This window comes from Vipera berus, assembly GCF_964194415.1.
Source record: "Vipera berus genome assembly, chromosome: 2".
Lineage (NCBI taxonomy): Eukaryota > Metazoa > Chordata > Lepidosauria > Squamata > Viperidae > Vipera > Vipera berus.
Window position 1 is genome coordinate 269,603,341 of NC_138203.1, and position 16,907 is coordinate 269,620,247.

At 41.0% G+C, this 16,907-nt stretch overlaps 1 protein-coding gene across 1 annotated transcript; it reads left to right on the forward strand.

Annotated features, from left to right (window-relative positions):
- Positions 1–2,633: 2,633 nt before the first annotated feature.
- Positions 2,634–8,491, forward strand: LOC308662972 (vomeronasal type-2 receptor 26-like; the record flags this gene model as incomplete). Its single annotated transcript, XM_081319117.1, has 6 exons — positions 2,634–2,777; positions 4,642–4,839; positions 5,161–5,475; positions 6,229–6,456; positions 7,084–7,210; positions 7,566–8,491. The coding sequence occupies 6 exons, from the start codon at positions 2,634–2,636 to the stop codon at positions 8,489–8,491; spliced, it is 1,938 nt and encodes a 645-aa protein (XP_081175243.1).
- Positions 8,492–16,907: the final 8,416 nt, after the last annotated feature.

A 16,907-nucleotide genomic window follows, 5' to 3' on the forward strand; every position in this document is an offset into this window, starting at 1 on the left:
TTCCTGTCCATTTTAGTTCACTTATTCCTAAGATGTCAATGTTCAGTCTTGTCATCTCTTGTTTGACCCCGTCCAGCTTTCCTTGATTCATGGATCTTACATTCCAGGTTCCTATGGAGAAAAAATCTTTACAGCATCGGACTTTCCTTTCACCACCAGACACATCCACAGCTGAGTGTCCTTTTGGCTTTGGCCCAGTCGCTTCATTCTTTCTGGCGCTACTAGTACTAGCCCTCTGCTCTTCCCCAGTAGCATATTGGATGCCTTCCGACCTGAGGGGCTCATCTTCCAGCATCATATTGTTTTGCCTTTTGGTACTGTCCATAGGGTTTTCATGGCAAAGATACTGGAGTGGGTTGCCATTTCCTTCTTCAGTGGATCACGTTTTGTCAGAACTCTCTGCTATGACCTGTCCGTCTTGGGTGGCCCTGCACGGCATAGCTCATAGCTTCATTGAATTACGCAAGCTCCTTTGCCACGACAAGGCAGTAATCCATGAAGGGGGTATGCTGATTAGTGTACATTTAAAGTGACAACAAAGTTATATTCTATTCTATTCTATTCATTGTTGGCATGTACATGATTCTTGTGATAGAGTTTACCCCTTCCAATGTTTTCCCTTATCTCAATTCCTCACCTTGAAAATAACAGGTCAATAGTGTTTCTCGCAGCTTGCTTTAGGAAAAGGAGTCCTGGGGCACCTGATGATTCTTGAAAAGCTGAGCATGCAAAGTTCCTTTTCAGTTCTTCTCCATGGATCATCCTTAATTAAGCAATTTTGGCAGCACCCTTCTAACATGATCCTTACTTGAGTGGAGTTCTTCCTGTTCTCAAATAATTTCCTTGATATTGTGGAGATTCAGAAAATATTTATTTTTGTTTATATTCTATAGTTTTATAGCTGTCCTCAATCACACAGTCAAGTGACTCAATACCTTTGAACTGAAGGCCACATCTTGAGCTGGCTTCCTACAATCTTCTCTCCTTTCCTCTCCTGTCCTTCCTTTCTTCCTTTCCAAAATTTCTTTCTAATTGATGCCTTTTACCTGTTTTACAAGTGTTTGTGTCTTCTGTTTTACTTTTGCTTTAAATAAGAATAGGTTTTAAAAACAAAATTCAAAGAGGATAGAGACATCACACAATAAGCTATTATTTTAGCTACAGGGGATCACATTAAAGATTTTGGAATAAAGGGCAGGAACTCCAAACAGATAAATATTCTGCAGCAAAACAATCTCTGGCTCTAAAGAGGCTTTGTTGAATACTGGATAGTGAGTTATACAATCTTTTAGGTGATATAATTGGAAGAAATAATGTAATACTTTGCACCGGCACGCCACAGGGCTGTGTGCTTAGCCCCTACCTGTACTCTTGATACACTTATGATTGTGTATCATCTGACCCATCTACTGCGATAATCAAGTTCACAGATGATACAACTGTGGTGGGTCTTATTACAGGTGGGGATGAGACAGCATATAGGGCGGAGGTACAAAAACTATCCATATGGTGTAGTAACAACAACTTGCACCTAAACATCGGCAAGACAAAAGAGATGGTGTTAGACTTCTGGAGAAAAAAGGAGGAACCTGCCCCACTTTACATCGGGGAGGACTGTGTAGAGAGAGTTTCCTCCTTTAAATTTCTGGGAGTCTACCTCTGTGAAGATCTGACCTGGAAAGTTAACACAACCCAGGTGGCTAGAAAGGCCCAACAGAGGCTTCACTTTCTTAGGGTCTTGCGGAAGAACAGGGTAGAACAACAGCTAATGACCCTCTTTTACCAGTCTACTATAGAGAGCGTCCTCTCGTATGGTATTGTGGTTTGGTATGCTGGTCTGACAGCCACGGATAGGAAAGTATTACAGAGGGTAGTGAGCACAGCACAAGACATTGTGGGCTGTTCCCTGACACCACTGGATGACATCGCCAGGGCTCGTTGCCTTGGAAGAGGAAGATTCTCAGGGACGACTCACACCCTGGACGGTATCTCTTTACTCTCCTACCATCCGGTAGGAGATATAGGAATATAGCCAGCTGTACCAACAGGCTGAAAAATAGCTTTTATCCATGGGCTGTTAGGCTTTTAAATGGGACATAATCTTATGCAGAATTGACTTGGGAGGCCAGTGTGTGGTGTAGTTGGTTCACATGGTATGGTAGGATGGAGGGTTTGTTGTCACTGTGTGTTGGGGGGAGAGAGCATGGGGGGAGGCTCAGCTAATCTCAATGTACACATGTTGTACTTTGACAATAAAGGTTTATTATTTATTTAATATTATGAGAACATCATAAGCACATGTGGTAAAACTCTTCTTTGAGAATTCTGGAGGGGTACAAAGACTTCATTCTTTCCTCAAGGTTTGGACTAGGATGGGTGGAACTGTGAGAATGTCTGGCCTGGCTCCGAGAGTAAGCAGTATCTTTTAACCATGTTTTAGCAATGTTTCTGAGCCACCCAGAGTAATTCTATAGATGTTATTTTGCAGTGAGTCGACAATATTCCGTGACCTCTTGGTCTTCTTCTTGGCTGTTCATAAGATCAACCAGAATTCCAGACTCCTACCAAACATCACCCTGGGCTACAATATCTATGATAACTTCCTCAATGCAAGGATAACATCTGAGGTCATCATGAACTTGCTGTCAACAGGGCAGGAGAATGTCCCAAATTACAGATGTGGAAGACAGAAAAATCTCCTGGCACTTTTTGAAGAGACAGATTCTGAACTCTTTGATCATATTTCTACCGTCTTGGGCATCTACAAAATTCCACAGGTATGAAGCTAAAATAAGCTTAATCCCATGTTCTGAATTCTTCAAAATAGCCAAGGAGGCAGACCCAAATAAACCTGGAGGCAGAGATTAGATATTAAAAGGTCTAAAATATTTTTCTTTCCATAAAGTACATACATATTTTTATTATCTTCCTATCACAACATGCCTTGGAAACAATGCTTAGGCTTTGTGGCTTCTCTTTTTCTGTCACTGAAAGTCTTTTTTCAAAGAAACAAAACAGACTGTCTTGGGTCCCATGGTAGACTATCTAAGACTAAGTAAAGTTGGAGAAAGAAAGGAAAGGTGTTAATGTACACAAATCCATACAGTAAGGGAATAGTATAACATGGCCTGTTGCATAACTGTGTGTTTGTTGAAAAATCCACGATAGCAGGATGTAACAGTGTGAGTTGACTTTGTTTTAACTACTATTAAAATGAGTTAAAAAGAGAGTCAGGAATATATGAGGGCTGAATAATTAGTTTTAAATTGAAAAGTTAGTGACCAGTACTAAAGAGGTAAGCTTCTTCACAGAAACATAGAATGAAAACCTTTAAAAGTACTGTAGAAATCTTCTAATCTAATTCCCTGCCCAGAGCAAAAATCCCAAATAACTTTCTGAATTTTCCTTCAAAACCTTCAGTGATGGAGATCCAGGAGACAGCCGCTAGATCTAGCAATAATCATGAACTTCCTCATTTTTGAAAAATGGGTCTGAAACTCAAATTGCAAGAGAAAGATATGAAGGAAAAGTGAATGAGTCATGGAAGACTGTAGAAAAGCTTGGAGACCATAAAGGTCCATCCAGTCAGTAGCTTCAACGTGCTTCCAAACTTCCATAAAACAGTGCGAAGTATCTCATCATAAATTTATTCTCTCCTTTACAAACAGGAGCTTGTTGCAATTACAGTTATCTTGAATGTTTCAGAGTGAAGTTATTAAAATTAAGGAACTACCAAGAACAGAACAAACCCTACTCCCTTCTAGGACTGCTGATGTTACCTTGTTGGATTATAAAATGTCTGCAAGAAAGCAATAGCAAAAGCACTTAAACTTACATACCACTTCACAGTGCTTTACAGCATTCTCTAAGCAGTTTACAGAGTCAGCATATTGTCCCCAACAATTTGGGTCCTCATTTTACCAACCTCGGAAGGATGAAGGCTGAATCAACTTTGAGCCAGTGAGGATAGAACTCCTGGCAGTAAGCTGAATTAGCCTGCAATACTGCATTCTAAGCACTGTGCCACCATGGCTCCAACTCAGCAGACCACCAAGGATCCCACAGTCCTTTGTATAATTAGAATATACTAAAGCAGTGGACTGCATAATATCTACCTTCAGTTATTCAAATGCCTACTGGTATGCAAACAACCAGATATTGTAGATTAATGATTGGTTAGAGACTCACATTAGAATGTTGGATTTAACCATCGCTCACAATTGGATACTTCTTTTTGTGAGAATGACCCTGATAAATCAGGAGAGTTTGCTATTCCAATGTGCCTATCTGACCTGGATTACTTGTGCAGTCTGATCTACTAGTTGAGTGACCTACAAACTATGTACGGCTCATATGAGCTTCAGTTGTTGGCAGCAAAAGTGCCTAAATGCATTCACTTCATCATCCAGGCTTACCTGCATGGTAGAATTTAACCAGAAGGGTGTGCTGCATGAAGACCACCCATGAGGATCAACTACAGATTACTTCAGAGCTCCCTAGGGTCAAAGGGAGCAAATAGATCAATAGAGAACACCAAGGGAACCATCACATTTCATGAGGTGAGGAAAGGTGCTTACATGTGAACATTTGACATTTAACACTAAAAGTGCCACAAAGTACCAATCTCTTCTTTCCTCATAGGTTAACTATGGTGTTATCAGCCACATTCTTCAGCAAAGTCATCATTTTCCATTTTTCTACCAAATGACTCCAAAACAAGAACCTCCCTACTCAGCAATTGTCAAGCTGCTCCTGAATTTCCGATGGACATGGATCAGCCTCCTTTATCAGGACAATGACAAAGGAGAAAACTTTAAAAGAAGCTTGGAAAGTCTAGCTGTAAAAAATCGGATTTGCATTGTCCTCTCAGAAAGTATCCCAGCGGCGAATCTGAATATACAAACTGGAGATTTTTTTGTACAAGAACAAAGAAAAATTTTCCTTCTCCTCATCAATATTCACATAAAAATTATAGTTTGTCAACTAGATTTTCATGCCACAGCAATGTTACTAACAATCATAATTTTGAATGAAAAGAAGAATACATTCATTGAGGGGAAGGTGTGGATTGCAACAACTTTGTCATATTTAAGCATAAGATTGTTTTCCAACAAACTTGATCTCCAGCGTAAACATGTTTTATTTTCCTTCCTTACCCAGAAAAGCAGGGGACAAAGTTATAACTTTAATTCATATTCCTCTACTGAGAAAAAGATTGTAAAGGAAGCATTCCAGTGTTCCTACTCAAAGCCTGTGTTGTCTAAGAAGGTTTGGGAAAGATGCACAGAAAAAGAGAGCAGGCTATTACCACCCCATGATGTGCTTGCGGGAATGATAATTGAGGATGTCTCTGGTATTTCAAGAGCAATCCATGATGTGGCCTCAGTCCTCCATGCCACCTCTTCATCTCAGATGAGTAAGAGGAGGATGCTGGCTAGAGACCATCAGTCACCCCAGATTGTACAGCCATGGCAGGTAAGACTTCTCCTTTGAGGTTCCACTAATACTCCCCTTTCTCTTCCTACATATTAAATTGGACACAGGGACGCATGTGATATTCCAAACAGCAGTTTCTCAATTTGTAGTATTTGCAAGGGAGTGAGAGAAATTATAAGGATAACTCTTCCAAACTGAAACTACTTATACTGGTTTGGGATGCTGTAATGACAGATATCTCCACGGTGACAAAGGACTTCTCCCCATTTGCAGATTAAATAAGCTTCAGGATGCTCCAGCAATCCTCAGATCAGGTTCTGAATGATAGCTGCCATATAGATCTATCCCTCGGCAGGATTTAGTTTATTTACAGTTGGTTAAGAACAGTTTGTTACACAAATATATCTATGAAAATAATAAGAATCTCCAACCTAAGCATTTCAAGTATTTTTATTCTGCATCAGAATAAGTTCAATAACAATTAAAACACTCTGCATTATTTCATTTTAAGTTTTCTTAAAATTATTGTGCTGAGCTATGGTTTAGCAAATCACTTTAGTGATTCCTTCAGTAAAATGAAAGGCATATCTGAAAAAATAGCTGATGTTCCACGGAGAAGGAGCAAGAGAAGCTTACCAGAAAATACTGAATCATCCTCTTAAGACCAAAATGCTCAGCTGAAAAGGGTGAATTATTCATTGTATTTCCAATCCAGAATAATAGCCAGAAAAACATTGAATAAAGGTTCAAATGGGAACTTATATGTGCATGGCTACTTTCCTATCTATGCAGCTTCATCAGTTCATGAGAAGATTCCAGCTTCAAAACATTTCCAATAGTGGCATTTATTTGGATGAAAATGGAATTCTGGCTGCTGACTTTGATATCATGCACTGGAGAATGTTGCCTCAAAAGTCTTTTCCTACAGTGAAAGTTGGGAGTGTAGAAAGAGAAGCCTCCTCTGAAGTCAAGGTCTCCATCAATCAGAGTGCCATCCAATGGCCAACATCATTTAACAAGGTGGCTGATCCTTACTTGCTTTAGCCGTTCTATTTACCTCCGTATATACAATTTTTTTCTGCTCAGTAATAATGCTCATTCAGGACAATTAAGATAACTTCCAAATAAGGGAAACAAAAAACCCCACATTAATTCATTAGATATCATGTAACTTGAATGTTTTTCAGCATCGTATCACAAACTGGAACCTGTTATACCATCAGTTGCATTGAGACCTTTACCATCTACATTATTATACTGAAATATGATATTATAATTAATAATTTGTCAAACAATCTTCTTTTCAATAACAGTAAAGGCAAAGGTTCATAGGAGTAGCCCTTTAAATTACATGACAGAAAGGTGTCAAGTAGGGAATCTGTTGGGAGAAATGCTGGCAGCTGAGAAGAGTCAATCATATATACAATGCAAAATACAATGTATAGCATTCCCACATATACCATAACTTCTTTTTCAGTTTATCCCAGTTAGAAAGGAAAGGAAATGGGGGAAGCGATAACTGCTACAGTATATCAATACAGTACTCCTTGTTTTCTTCAACTTTTCCTGAGCTCAGCTTCTTAGAAATAAATCCCTCTACTGTAACTCATGTGGTGCCTTTATTTCAATGTTTATTTTTATCTTTAGACAGTGCCTTCTTCTAGATGTACAGAAAATTGTTACCCAGGATATGCCAAGCTCGTGAGAGAAGGAGCACCTGTTTGCTGCCATGACTGTTCTCTGTGTATGGAAGGAACATTCTCAGTGGAAGAAGGTAAGTGACTCTGGAGAAAAAAAGGAAACCAAGAACCTTTAATAGGATTCAAAGGATAATGGTGCATTATACTTTCATCTTTCAGGTCATATTCAGCTCCCTGTTCCATAGAACATCCTCCCTGTTACATATTGTTCATTCATCATCCATGAATTTCTTTTGTCACGATTCAACTTGGACTTTCACGAAGTATAGTTGGAAATTATTTTCTAAGTTCTCCAGCTCACCCAATATCCTCTCCTACCACATCACTTTCAAAAACATGTTTTATGCATTGTAGAAAGTATTGGTTCCAAGCACATTTTTATTATTATTACAATTGCAGAAATACTTATATATAGCAAATGTTTTTCAGATGCATCCCATTGCAGCAAGTGTCCAGATGACCAGTTTTCCAATGAGAAGCGAGATGAATGTATCCCCAAAAGTATAAGCTTCTTGTCCTATGAAGAAACATTGGGAATCATCCTGTCTTCCTTTACTCTTGTTTTGTCCCTAATCACTGCCTTTGTTCTGGGAATCTTCATTAAATACAGAGAAACTCCAATAGTTAAAGCTAATAACCGGGACCTCACCTACATTCTTCTAATTTCCCTTCTCTTTTCCTTCTTGATCTCCCTTCTATTCATTGGGCCCCCCAAGAAAGTGACCTGCCTTCTTCGACAAAGCATCTTCAGTGTTGTTTTCTCAGTTGCTGTGTCTTCACTGCTGGCAAAGACTATCATGGTGGTGGTGGCATTTCTGGCCACAAAGCCTGGCAGCAGGATGAGGAAATGGTTGGGAAAGACTCTGGCCAATTCTATTGTTATATCCTGTTCTGGGATTCAGGTAGGCATATGCATGGTATGGCTGGGAATCTCTCCCCCATTCCCAGACTCGGACATGCATTCTCAACCAGGATACATCCTGCTGCAATGTAACGAAGGGTCAGTCATCATGTTCTACACTGCACTAGGTTACATGGGCCTTCTGGCTGCCATCTGCTTCTTGGTGGCTTTCCTAGCACGCAAGCTGCCAGGGACCTTCAACGAAGCCAAGTTGATCACCTTCAGCATGTTGGTTTTCTGCAGTGTTTGGGTTTCCTTTGTCCCCACCTACCTGAGCACCAAAGGAAAACACATGATAGCTGTGCAGATCTTCTCTATCCTGGCCTCCAGCCTGGGCTTAATAGGCTGTATCTTTATCCCCAAATGCTACATAATCATCATGAGACCTGATGTGAACACCAAGGAGCACCTGTTAGTGAATTCTAAAAGGGAACCCAATTTTTTACATAGATGAAAGGCTGGAGGCTTGGATAAATAAGGTGAGGTAGGAAGATAGGCCGATAAAAGATCAATATACATGATGTATGATGGCCTGGCACATTATGGCAACCATAATGCATATTATAAAAAATCTGACAGTGGTATTCAGGCTGTTTTGAATTTTGTCACCTCCACACTTCCTTAAATGCCAGTAAACAATAGCTTTAACAGCTCACAGTACTCACAAACACACTATTAGCCTGAAACTGCTTTTTTAATCCTCCAATACATTATCATCTTTCCCTGATCATAATTTATTCCTTTGACTTTTCAGTTTCTCTGAATTTCAGTATGGTATTTGGAAGTAGTGATCACATGATCTGATTAGCATAAAATAAACTGGAAGTATTATTTCTTGTCATTTGGAAATTATATTTGATGATGCAGTCTAAATTTCCTTTATCAGTTTTAAATCATTTTGAATTTGTTAGTTTCTTGCTGCGTTTGCTATTCTAGTCATTTTTGAGTCATCTGCAAATTTGACAAAAGAACATCCAAGTCATAAATAAAATACAAGAGATCAGTCTCAGTAGTGAACCAGAAAGAACTTTGTGACACTATCTGTTCTTCACCACAAGAACTTTATTATGAACTAGAATTCTGTAACACAGAAAATCTTTGTTCAAGGAAGCCAGAAAGTGGTGGGATTCAGCTGCTTCACACCAGTTCAGCCGAACCAGTAGCTATTTTTTTGTTGACTTCAGCAAACCAGCTGAAGTCCTAGCCCTTTTTCTCATGGCCCAAAACAGACCACCGGAAGTGTGTGGATGCCACTTCTAGACGCCCGTTCTGAGCTGGGGAGGCCTCCCAGACACAGAATGGCCCACCGGAAGTGCGTGGATGCCAATTCCAGAAGTCTGTTCTGAGCCTTGAGGGCCCAGAATGGACTTCCAGAAGCAGCATCCGTGCAGAGAACTGGTTGTTGAGGTATTTGAACCCCAACTCCCAGTCCATGAAAACCAGAAACCAGTCCACACGAACAAGCAAAGCCCCATCCATGGGATGCAGGCAGCATGCAAAATCACACCCTCTCCATTCTGCGGAAGAACTTTTTTTTTTTATTTAAAAAGTTTTACAATACATTTTGACTTTAATCCCCCCCTCCCCCACCCCTCTCCCTCCCCCCCACTCCCTCCTCCCCCCCCCGACTTCCCAGAGCTAAATACAGGGCATAAAATCGAAAAACAAACATAAACACCCCTATGTTATCAACAATAAACTATAAATTCTATCTCTCTCTAGCTCATATAAAATGAGTACAAACAATATTAATATTACAAATAAAGTAGAAAAGAAAAAGAGGAAAACAGAAAAAGAGCTTTACTCAAAATAAATTTTCTTAATCCCAGTCCTTATTCATATTAATTTCAAAAAAAAAAGAAAAAAAAAAACTTTCACCTGCTATTTGCATTCTCCCACCTTTCTCTAATTTCCAAACAAATTCTCAGTTACGCACCAAAAGCGCTTATCTCTGTTAATCTTAATAATCTCCAACCAAACTAAACTATAATCAAAAATAGTTCTTGCATGTATCACGCCAAATGTCTCACAGTTCCAAATCATCCTTAAGTTCAAATAAAAGTTCAGATAAAAAGAGTATATATAAAAAAAAAATTTAGGCAATCTCTAAGACAACTTGTTGTTAATTAGGAGCTTACATACCCACTCTTAGTTCAACACATACTTTAAGTCCATAACCCTAATATACTTTTCTAGCAAGCAAATAACATCAATCTTAAATTGTGTAAAATATTAAAAAAAAGAAAAAAAACTTTCTTTCTCCTCTATAATAATTTTACTCCATTGACATTCTAATCTAAAAATTTAATCAGCAATCTTAACGCCCCAAAACTTTTGGAGCAACTCTGTCATGACCCCCAAAACTTCTTTAGACCGCTCTCCTCCTACATCTTCACTGTAAGCACACTTTGAAGATTCCATAACTTTCTGCTGGTCTTGCTCTCGCTCTCGTCTCGCTCTCGACTCGCTCGCGCGCGTCATCTTCTGGCCTCCTGCAGCAACCGATGAAACTGTAGCTTGATCCCCTCCGACACCATTGTCCTCTGTCTGTCTATCTGCAACATCTTGAAACTTTCCCACACCGTATCCTTTTGCAGCTTCCAAAAATGATAGGGGGGTTGCTTTTAACACATTACTATAAAAATCACGTGCCTGAGCCACAGTAACCAAACTATGTCTTTTACCTTCGTACGTCGCCACCAACCCAACTGGAATCTCCCATCTGAACTTAATATCACGTTTCTTAAGTTCCTGTACTAGAAATGCAAAATCTTTCCTTCTCCTTAGGATCTTCGGAGGGATCTCTTTTAAAACCAAAACTTCTTGCTCAGCCACTACCAAATTAGTATCATAAGCAGCTTGAATGACTTCATCTCTAATTACTCTCTTTGTAAAATAGACCACCACATCTCTGGGTAACTTCCTCTGTCTTGCAATCCATGAATTTACACGAAAAACTTTGTCCATATTTCCCTCAATTTCAGATGCTGACTGGCCCAGTACCCCTTCCAGAGCCTCAGAAATCAGCTGCTTTAAATCTTCTTTACCATTCTCCTTTAAACCCCTAATTCTAATAGCATACTGCATCTGATTATACTGAACAAGGCTCAATTCTTCGTCCACTTTATCCCTTATATTTTCATTTTCTAATACGTTTGCTTCTAATATAGAGTTCTTTTGACTGAGATCCTCCACTTTTATATCCAGCTGTAGCACACATTCAGCTACGGATTCAACCGTAGACAAGATGTCCACCCTCATTGCTCTCAGCTTCTCTTCCATCTTCTTCTCCAATTTCTCCATTTTCTCCTCCAATTTCTCCTCCAGCTTTTTCAACTTTTCATCCATCATATCAGACATCAGTTGTGCATGCTTTCCAAGAGCGTCTTGTAAATCCTTAAGCGTCAATACCGGGGGAGATGCAGGAGGAAGCAAAGCTTGCAGTGAGGTCTCTTGCACCAGGGAAGACCCCGCATTCCGAAGAGCTTTAGAAGTTTTAGCCGCCATCTTCCCCCACTTTCACTTATTACGCAGTTTCACTTTAAAGCTATAAAATCCATTGAGCTAGAGAGTAAAAATAAAGAGTCCACTTCACCTTGACCTCCTGTACCGCTCTGCCTGCATCTTGATAATCAAAAGTATTTCCTTTTGGCAGGGGTGGTTGCTAACGCCTGGCTCTGCTCCAAGAATCCCAGAGCAGAGGCGCTGCGCAGCTCGGAGCAACCCAGGCTTCGGGGGGGCTCATCCTTCAGCCGCCCAAGCTCTCAGCTCAGGCAGCCCCGGAGAGCTCAACCCCTACCTGGGGCCTCACCCCCTCCTCTTCTCCCGAGGAGGGGGCTTCAAATCCATCTAAACAGCTGATCGGCGCTGTTTACGATGGAAAAACACAGCTGCGGAGCGGGCAGCCCAAAAACGGCTGTCTTTCGACGTCGCGTCGCCACCGGAAGTCCGGAAGAACTTCTATCCATGGAACCAGTCCCTGGTGCCCAAAAGGCTGGTGGGCACCGGCCTAACAAATTCAGTGTCCTGCTTTTCCATGTTGGGCAAAGTCTTCATTTAGTTCATTTTTACTTATGACCCAATAGAGGTTTTTACCCAGTATCATATGAGACAAAAGGAACTTCAATTATTTCTGTGAAGAGAAATATTTTAGTAAATCAAGGGCTAACTTGAACTGTTTGAAGAATGCCATTTTTTCTTCTTAAGAGAAGCTGGTTTTATCTTTTTCTTATAACCTACTTTTCCACCTTGAGGGAGGCAGATTACAACTACTGAGTGTGGGAGAATTAATACAAGGAATAAAAATTATAATTTGTGAGAGATTGTGGGGAAGCTGATAAAGGAGTGAAAGAAGAATACACATGAGCAGTCAGGAACGTCCACAAGAGATGGTCAAAAAAGTCAAGATGATAGCCACACAATCAAAGGAGATGTTCAAACAGAGATTTGGCAACTATTTTTTTTCTACACACATCCTTCCTTTCCCTGCAACCAGTCAGTTGACAGCTTATTTCATAAATGACAACTAGAAAACAGGAAAGAAGTACTTCAACTCAAGGGAAATTCACCATTTCCAAGGTTCTGTACTTAACACAGACTAATATTAAATACAGTAGACCTTACTGAAATTTGCATAGTCCTTCCGTCCTTGAATTTGTCCAGCTGTCTGCAACAACACAAAATTAATACAAGACCAAGCAATATGTCAAATTACTAATCAAGCCCAAAGTAAAATTTGTAATAATAATAATACAATTAATAATCAAGAAACCTGTAAGAATAAATTAAGATTTTGGTTTTACTAATATTGCTCAGATTTTAAATGTACAGCTCGGGAGCTGGAGTTGGATCTAAACATGAATGGGAAATCAATGTTGTCAGTGTCAGATATGTGTAATGTGGTCCACAAAGAACAAACTAGAATGCTTTTTGTTCCTAAGTTCTTAACAAATGGCCACATGTAGAGAATGTTACCACAATCCAAATGAAAAGGGCTATACCCATGTCGAATATTTAATCTGAATGAAAGGCTGTCTGGTCTTTAGATAAGCATATTCAAGATCAAGTATACCTCTGAAGTTATTTTCTGCTTGGCCCCCTTCCTGCCTTTTTACAAATAACTCAAAGTGGCTAATCCAGGGGTGTCAAACTGCTGGCCCATGGGCCAGATGTGTCATGCCGAAACTGCACCCACCCCATTGCTAGTAATGGAAAAAAATCACGATACATTGTGACACATCATGTGACGTTGCGAGTTTTACACCCCCGGGCTACTCTATCCAACACACCTTCAGGATCAGGAAGGCTCTGAAGGAGGTAGCTGTGGGTTAGCCAGTGTGACGTGTTCCATTCTGACACAGTTGTCTCGAGTCAGCTATGTCCAGTGAGTGGAATCGAGCAGGCCATGCCCACCTTGTAGGCGACTGGTGGTACTCGAATATTGCCATATCTTAAAAGTGGTACAATCTCTGAAAAGGTTGAAAAGCAGTGAATTATAAGACCTCCAAAGTTCCTTTCAACTCTTATATTGTTATGAGTTCAAGTCTTATCAAAGTCACTTAGACTTATATACTGCTCCATATTGGTATACAGCAAAGGTCCCCAACCTTTTGGGCATCAGGGACTGATTATGTGGAGAGAGGTTTTTCCACGGACCGGAGGGGGCATGGTTTTGTGTGCTGCCTGCATCCCTGGGATGGGGCTTTGCTTGTGCAGACCAGTTGCTGGCATGCAGCAGCCTGGTACCAGTCCACGGACTAGGGGCTGGGGACCCCTGCTATACAGCACTCTCTGAATGGTTTATAGAATCAGCATATTCCCAACAATCTGGATCCTCATTTTGATGACCTTGGAAGGATGGAAAGTTGAGTCAACCTTGAGCCTCGTCAGGATCAAAGACTATGGGCAGAATTATCTTGCAACACTGCATTGTAACCACTGTGCCAGAATATTGATTTCTGCTTGCCTTTTAGTCAAGACACAGAAGATGGAGACTAACTTTTTTTAAAAAAAAAAAGTTTGGTCTTTTTAATCTATGCTTTTATTCATGTGTTTATATTATTTTGTTACATTGTTATAAACTGCCCAACAGGGGGAAGCAGTGGCTCAGTGGGTTAGGACGCTGAGCTTGTCGATCAGAAGGTCGGCAGTTTGGCGGGTCGAATCCCGAGTGCCACGTAACAGAGTGAGCGCCTGTTACTCGTCCCAGCTTCTGCCAACCTAGCAGTTTGAAAGCACGTAAAAATGCAAGTAGAAAAATAGGGACCACTACGGTGGGAAGGTAACAGCGTTCCATGTGCCTTTGGTATCTAGTCATGCCAGCCACATGACCACGGAGTCGTCCTCGGACAAGCGCTGGCTCTTCGGCTTTGAAACGGAGATGAGCACCAGCCCCTAGAGTTGGAAACGACTAGCACGCATGTGCGGGGGAACCTTTACCTTTATAAACTGCCCAGAGTAATTTAGGTGAGATGGGCAGTGTAGATATTAAATAAAAACCAGGCCTAGTTTATACCTCCACCAATGGCGGACTACTTGGCAACTAGTATACTCCTAGCACAACCAAATCCCAGTTTCATCTCAAACATGTTCACATCATTCTATAAAGCTAAGATCCTGAGAATCTACCTTGTGAGTCAATGTCCTGTTGCAAAACTCAGATACCATTTATAAAATGCACCAAGCCCAATTTTTGAAGGTCCAGCAGCCAAGCCTGTTTGCTGCCCTCATCCAGAGAATCTCCTCTCTTTCAGTTATTCTGTCAATGATTGATAGATTTGGAGTGCCACATAAGCCCTTATGGAATAACAGAGGTGATGAAAGACTGCAGCTCAGGTCTTTATTTTTAACATTTGCTTAACTCTACAGGAACTCTAATGGCAGAAAGTGAAGAGGAACTAAAGAGCCTCTTGTTGCGAGTGAAGGAGAGTGCAAAACCTGGGTTGAAACTAAACATTAAGAAAACCAAGATCATGGCATCTGGCCCTCTCAATTCCTGGCAAATAGATGGGGAAGAAATGGAGGTAGTGACAGATTTTATTTTCCTGGGCTCCAAGATCACTGCAGATGGGGACTGTAGCCAATAAATTAAAAGACGCTTGCTCCTCAGGAGGAAAGCAATGGCAAATCTAGACAGCACACTAAAAAGCAGAGACATCACCCTGTCAACAAAAGTGCGTATAGTCAAGGCTATGGTCTTCCCAGTTGCAATGTATGGCAGTGAAAGTTGGACCATAAGAAAGGCTGAGCACCAAAGAATTGAAGCCTTTGAACTCTGGTGCTGGAGAAGACTCCTGCGAGTCCCTTGGACTGCAAGGCGATCAAACTGGTCAGTCCTAGAGGAGATCAACCCTGACTGCACTTTAGAAGGCCAGATCCTGAACCTAAAACTCAAATACTTTGGCCACCTAATGAGAAGGAAGGACTCACTGGAGAAGAGCCTAATGCTGGGAAAGATTGAGGGCAATAGAAGAAGGGGACGACAGAGAATGAGGTGGCTGGATGGAGTCACTGAAGCAGTAGGCGTGAGCTTAAATGGACTCCAGAAGATGGTAGAGGACAGGAAGGCCTGGAGGAACGTTGTCCATAGGGTCGCGATGGGTCGGACACGACTTCGCAACTAACAACAACAACAGGAAAACATTACATGGAATGGAACACCAGTGAAGGGGTTGGGTAAAAGATGTGACATATAATGCATGAAAGACTATGCTGTAGTGATATGAACAGCAATAGCACTTAGATTTATATATCACTTCATAGTGCTTTACAGCTATCTCTAAGCTGTTTACAGAGTAAGCATATTACCCCCAACAATCTGGGTGCTCATTTTACTGACCTTAGAAGGATGGAAGGCTGAGTCAACCTTGAGCTGGTCAGGATTGAACTGCTTGCAGTTGGCAGTTAGCCTGCAATACTGCTTCTAACTACTGTGCCGCCATGGCTCTTTCTGGTATGAAGCTGGTATGCTTAGTCCTACCGCATGTGTATCTGCCCCTTTCAGTGGAATAGCTGTTTCAGCTTAGGCTATTTTGCAGGCAATGGAAGGATATAGATTATCCAATATGCTTTTATGGAGCAATCATCAAGAACAAGTGTGTTTCTAGATGCAGAGAGCTCTGTATTTTGGAAAGCACAGGAAGCCTACAAGAAAAGGAAACTTTGATTTCCGGTTTGTTATCACAGCGCCTGTGGATGCATGAAGACAAGCTCTGTCTTTTGCGTCTGATTCTATCCCACTGGGGGACCCTGGAAAGGGTTGAAAGTCACCCTGTAGGGGCAACGGGCAAGGAGGGGACCCCCACTTGATCACAGGAGGGCAGCAGCCCTTCCGCTTTGTTAGGCATATGGTGTTAGCCTACAATGTTGGGTTGAAAATATATTAACCATGATGTTATTATGTCTTTAAGAAGTTAATTGTCCAATGGGTGTGTAAGTGTTCTCATGGCCATAAGAGGGAGCTAGGAACGTAGCTTCTCTCTCTGAATTCACTGATCTCTACTATTACTCTTTTTGCTCTGCTGTTGGTTTACTACTGTTGTAAACCTGAACTGTGTATTGACCTCTGGACCGGTAAGAAGACTTTGTATTTGGATTGCTACTTGGACTGTTTATTTTTGACTGTGCATTTTTGTTTTTACACCACCTCAAAGTAAAATACTTTTTGCTTTTACAACTCAGTGTACTCGTGACTCTTACTGCTCTCAGTACCCTTCCTTGTCTGTGCAACTCTTTGGTAGCACAAGGAGACCTCGGCACAACAAATTCCTTAACACGCTTGATCTGGGGCAGCCCTCCAAATTACTATCTAGCACCTTTAAAGCAACGCGGATGAAACTGGGTGAGATCTGATCTTCTCTTTAAGACTTTAA